General features: G+C 37.4%; 1 protein-coding gene and 1 pseudogene across 1 annotated transcript; one reads left to right on the top strand and one right to left on the bottom strand.

Moving 5' to 3' along the window:
- Positions 1-441: 441 nt before the first annotated feature.
- Positions 442-1,195, top strand: LOC125568047 (annotated as a pseudogene).
- Positions 1,196-1,500: 305 nt separating this feature from the next.
- LOC125568048 lies at positions 1,501-3,120 on the bottom strand. The gene is made up of 4 exons (XM_048729358.1): positions 2,894-3,120; positions 2,690-2,811; positions 1,930-2,397; positions 1,501-1,856 (listed from the first exon to the last, which is right to left on the bottom strand). Exons 1-4 carry the CDS (start codon positions 3,118-3,120, stop codon positions 1,501-1,503), a joined length of 1,173 nt encoding a protein of 390 aa, XP_048585315.1.
- Between the last annotated feature and the right edge of the window lie 1,846 nt (positions 3,121-4,966).

Here is a 4,966-nt window from a genome sequence, read left to right on the forward strand (position 1 = left end):
TGTTGACAGAAAAGATGATGTAATTATTACAAACATCATTTTAAATCTTGTAATAGCTAATTATAAGTGATGCAAAATAAATCACTGAAATAAATTAATCAACATCATTTGTTGGAAGTCTTGTTGAGCTGTTGCTGTTGCTTAGCTATCAGTACCTTCATGAGGTCTTCGTGCTTCTTTGTCTGGAGGTCTATCTCCTTCTGCTTCTGGTCCATTTCACTATGCCGTACTTCTGCCTTTTTTCATTTTCGCGTTAAAAGAGTCTTAACAAACCATTCTTTCTCGTCTTCTTTTGAAGTGTTTACCTCAGAATAGTAATTCTTACTCAATGCAAATACACCACGAAAAGAGTTAGTTTCTGAAATAATCGTTAGTTTCTTGTGATTTTTAGGGCCCGAGTGATGTGGCTCGCATGGCTATAGTTGATTTTTCTTCATTTAATGCGGAATATTTGTATTATCTACAGAAGCCGAACCAAGTAAAGATCTTCCGCTACGGAAAACCCACTCATCTGCAGAGCGACAGGCACCCAAGGAAAGACTTTTATTGCCACAGAAACCATCTAGCAAGAAGCAGAAAACGAGTGAATCAGTTGGAGGAGGAAAGTATCGTGAAATTGCTTGCCAGACAGATTTGTCAATAAATAACTTCAACACCAAAGGGACTGATATTGTTGACAACACTCAGTATAACCTCGTAGAGAAAGAAGCATCAACAAAAGAAACAGAAAGGCTCAAGCAAGCTGTGTTGGATACTGAGAAGGAGATAAAAAAGCTTGAAGAACTCTGCAAGGAGTACGAAGAGAGACAGTTTTCGTTGGAAACTATTAAAAATGATGATCAGGCAGTTTTGTTTTACACTGGTTTTCAAAATTATGATGCCCTCATTTTTATCATTACATCGAACCTAAACTTGAGAAATTACAGTATTGGAGGGGAGAAAAGTCTATGAAAGGCCCCCAGCCCTACCAAGAGGAACCTGAAAAGAAAAACCTAGACCAAAGAGAAAGCTGTCACACCTCGAGGAGCTGTTTTTAACCTTACTCCGTTTAAAAGCAGGTCTTTTTGTGAAGGACCTTGCTCAGCGATTCAACATCATCACTGGATTAGTATCAAAGATATGTGTTACTTGGATAAATCTTTTGTATGTGGAACTTCAGGGAATATTCCCTTTTCAAAGCCAAGTGCGAATCTGGGAGAACATGCCAAGAGAGTTTGCTGAGGCTTATCCAACCACCAGAATAATTTTAGATTGTACTGAAGTATTCATGGAGACACCATCAGCAATGCTGGCCCAAAGCGAAACACGGAGTGACTATAAGCATCATAACACTTGGAAAGCTTTGATTGGGATCTCACCAAATGGCCAGGTAAATGTAAATGCCCACGGGGGCTACCTGGGAAAATTCAAAAAGCCTCCCTTTGACAGGGAAAAATTGTACCAGAGTAAAGCAGATATTTTCTGGATCATTTTTGGTATGTTATGGTAGCAAGAGTGTTATTACATATCATGCTTATAAGGTTTAAGAATTCCTATATGGGACCCACCCCCCTTGCCGATAAAGCACCTCTTGGCGTGCACGCGCCGTGTCAGAATTTCTGGAAGGAGGGCTCTTTTATAGAAATGTTCTAATTTTGGGAAAATGTTACCCCACCACTGTTTGCTATTAAATAAAATTCTTTCAATGTACAAAGGTTTGTCATTTCCAAAGAAAACTACAAAGTCAATGAATGGTAATTCAGATACAAAAAGCTGTCCCTGAACTTGCATGTAATAATCATGATTTTGTTTTAATTTGAACCTGGATTGTTCTATTTCCTGTATGAAGAAACCCTTCCCTTTAGATGTTTCGTGGACTGTCATACCAGATTTACTGATTGGACATTTAACCTCCAGTCCCCACGTTTGCCCTGTTACTGTGTTTGTTACTATTCTGTGGCTTTTGATGTGAAATCATTAGTCCTGGCTCCTCAACTGTTAACACATGTCCCTCATCCTCTAACTTTGATTTGTATAATTTTGCAGCATTTGCTTCATTTTCTCTTCCATAAAGCACAGACTCAGTTACAAATTCTGTGTATAGCATAGACTCAAGTTTTTTACTTGGTTCAACTTTGGTTTTAGCTGCTTTACCAAAGTTAGATGCAGTGAGAAGTTGTTTTCTTTTTTCTTTCCACAAAATATTTCCATTTTGACCTCTAGTTTTGATTTCTATATCATTTGCCTCATCCTTTGAAATCTTCAGATTTGATACATGAATGTCAATCATATCTTTGAATTTATCAGTTGCAATATCATAACTGTCATTGAATGCAGTTGGTTGCAAATCACTCCCAGCCTCATTAGGTTCAGTACTACTACCCCCATAGCCTGTAGCTTCAGGGGCATCTTTGAGTGCTTCAGTCATGAAACAAATACAACATACTCCATGGAAGGCACTTTTGCATGCTATCACACAAGTGCTTTAGTCTTTCTGGATCGACCTCTCTTTGATAAAGGGGGCGAGGATCGAAATTCATCACCTTTGGTGTTGTTCTGATGTCTGGTTTCCCGAACCGAATTTTTCTTATTAATATTTCGTCTAAGGGTTTAGCAGTGACACTTTGGTTGCGCGGAACTACCCATACAGACAGCCTTGAGGTGCATGATAGAGGTTCAGGATGATTTTGTAACCCTCTTCGGCAAAAGCCTTCCATTGCAAAGAGAACGCCACCAGTGTGATTACACTGTCCTTTTCCATTCGAGATGCCGAGTCCTGCAGGACAAGAACATGCAGCCCGCAAAATATCTCCGTCGCTTGAGAACGCAATGCTGCACGAAGCTCAAAGCCGGCAATTTCCGAAGATCAGCACTAAATCCCAGCGGAGAAATACGTTGCAGAACTGCTGAGTACTTGAAAGTTGCAGTATCTTTACCAGTTTGACCTTGAACTTGTGTTGAGCTTGGCCCGCCATCTAGCACGTGTGACATAAGAATCGCGTAGACTTTTAGGACGAGATCGGCCTTTATGCCGCCCGTATTTTCTTTGTAGGAACGTAAAACATCTCTAAGACTCTTTACAGAAAGTTTCTGAATGTCTTCTAACGAATTGAGATTGACATTTTGAAAAACTAGAACCATTTTTGCCAAAAACTCAGCAATGACAACAATGTTTGTTTTGATTATGAGTCAACTCTCGCCTCGTTTTCATGTTTGTATCCAAGATGGCGGCGGGGACTGTGAATAGGACTATTCAGTCTCCTAATTTCTCACAGAACTATCCTGTCCATCTGCACTTTGTAATAATAAAAATATTTTATCCACTGTCGTTTAAATTCGGAACCGGAATATTTTATTGTGCGTTCTATAACTTTTAGTGTAACAAGCTAGAGTAATCACAAAAATTTATAATTAATCGCTCATAACTCATAAGTATCATATGCTTTACTTACTTTACTGTAAAATAAGTAGTTAATGCTCTATCCAAATTGACCAGGTATTTTTGATGCCACATGTGTTTACTTGGTATTTCAATCAGAGTATGATAAATGATGTATAATTACATAATAAAAATTAGATACAAAAAAAAAATAACCACTTCATAATATTCTAGGGGGGATCTAGCTTTTTGCTGATAGTAAAGGGATGTAATGTCCATTTCTACGTTTGGCTTTCTTACTCCCACAAAGAGAAAAATCACTTATATCTGATATTGAGATTAGGATATTATCATTGTTTCCCTCTGATTATTTGCAATTAGATGGTTATATCCCTCTTATCTTATTAGGATCTTCTAGATGTCTATTCAGATACCCTCCTTCCCTTTGCTGGACACCTTGATATTGTATTATTATCAGAAATTATCTTTTTAGAACCTACTAGATGTCTATTTAGATGTACTTGCCTCTGCTCCCCCTTAACATTTTGATATTATCCGAGATAGAGCCCCACAGTCCCACATAACCATCAGTACCAGTATGGGTGATATTATCCCAGATAGAGCCCCACAGTCCCACATAACCATCAGTACCAGTATGGGTGATATTATCCGAGATGGAGCCCCACAGTCCCACATAACCACCAGTACCAGTATGGGTGATTTCAAGAACTTGCTTAGACCTAATTTTATATGATGCTATAACAACTTTTTAACACTATATTCAACCGAAGTTCAGTCCAAGTTTGGTTCAATAACATACAAGATTATTAATAGAAGCAGAGGTAAGCAATTTTCATTTCGCTCGTTCTTTAAATAACAGCCCATAGTTTGTTTTTGTAAACGTAATTGGTTAAATGTTTGTAGAAGTGTTTAACAGATAGAGTCAACATTAGTCGTAGTTTATGCTTTTGTAGCCAGGAACTGAATTACAGTAAAGTTGTGGTACACCCAACACACACACAAATAGTGTATAAAATAAATAGTGTATGTACACTATTAGAGTAGTCTCGAATCAGGGGATTGACTAATTTAAGATCTTAATAAAGCCCCTGGGCTTGTATGATCATTCACTAAAAATAGTATAAAATAAACTTACAATATTAGAAATGAAATTTATTACTATTTTATACATTTTTTAATCTAGCTTTATCTATTTTTAGTTTTTTTTTATAGATAAGTAATTGTCTACTGTACATAAGCACTGAAGGGTGTCAGTTATGTTTCCCATCTTCACCAAAACAAATTTTTTCACATATTCTATACTTGAGTTTGCTATTATCATGTAACAGAAATCTGGTATATAGTACGAGACATACATAAAAAAAAGGTAAAACAGGCTATCTATTGCAGACAATTGTATTTGTGGCATTGTGAGCATGTCCTACAAGATTTTATTATGAAGACTGTTGAAAGAGTGGGCACTACTAAAGTACAGCTGACTGCTGCTATAGCTTCAAATGGAAAGACCCTCCTGTAATGTTGGGGGAGGACTACCACTAACACTTGTCTTTTACGAGATATGAGAAACTTGGCCAGTGCTAGATAATT

The sequence above is a fragment of the Nematostella vectensis genome, chromosome 6 (assembly GCF_932526225.1).
Source record: "Nematostella vectensis chromosome 6, jaNemVect1.1, whole genome shotgun sequence".
Taxonomy (NCBI): Eukaryota; Metazoa; Cnidaria; class Anthozoa; order Actiniaria; family Edwardsiidae; genus Nematostella; species Nematostella vectensis.

Bases quoted from the DNA above. Each gene is read 5' to 3' on its own strand.
- LOC125568048 (XM_048729358.1), bottom strand. From the start codon at position 3,120: ATGGTTCTAGTTTTTCAAAATGTCAATCTCAATTCGTTAGAAGACATT. The intron at 2,812-2,893 runs GTACTCAGCAGT...AGCTTCGTGCAG, and splicing joins AAAGATACTGCAACTTTCAA to CATTGCGTTCTCAAGCGACG. The intron at 1,857-1,929 runs GTAACAAACACA...CTGGTATGACAG, and splicing joins ACATCAAAAGCCACAGAATA to TCCACGAAACATCTAAAGGG.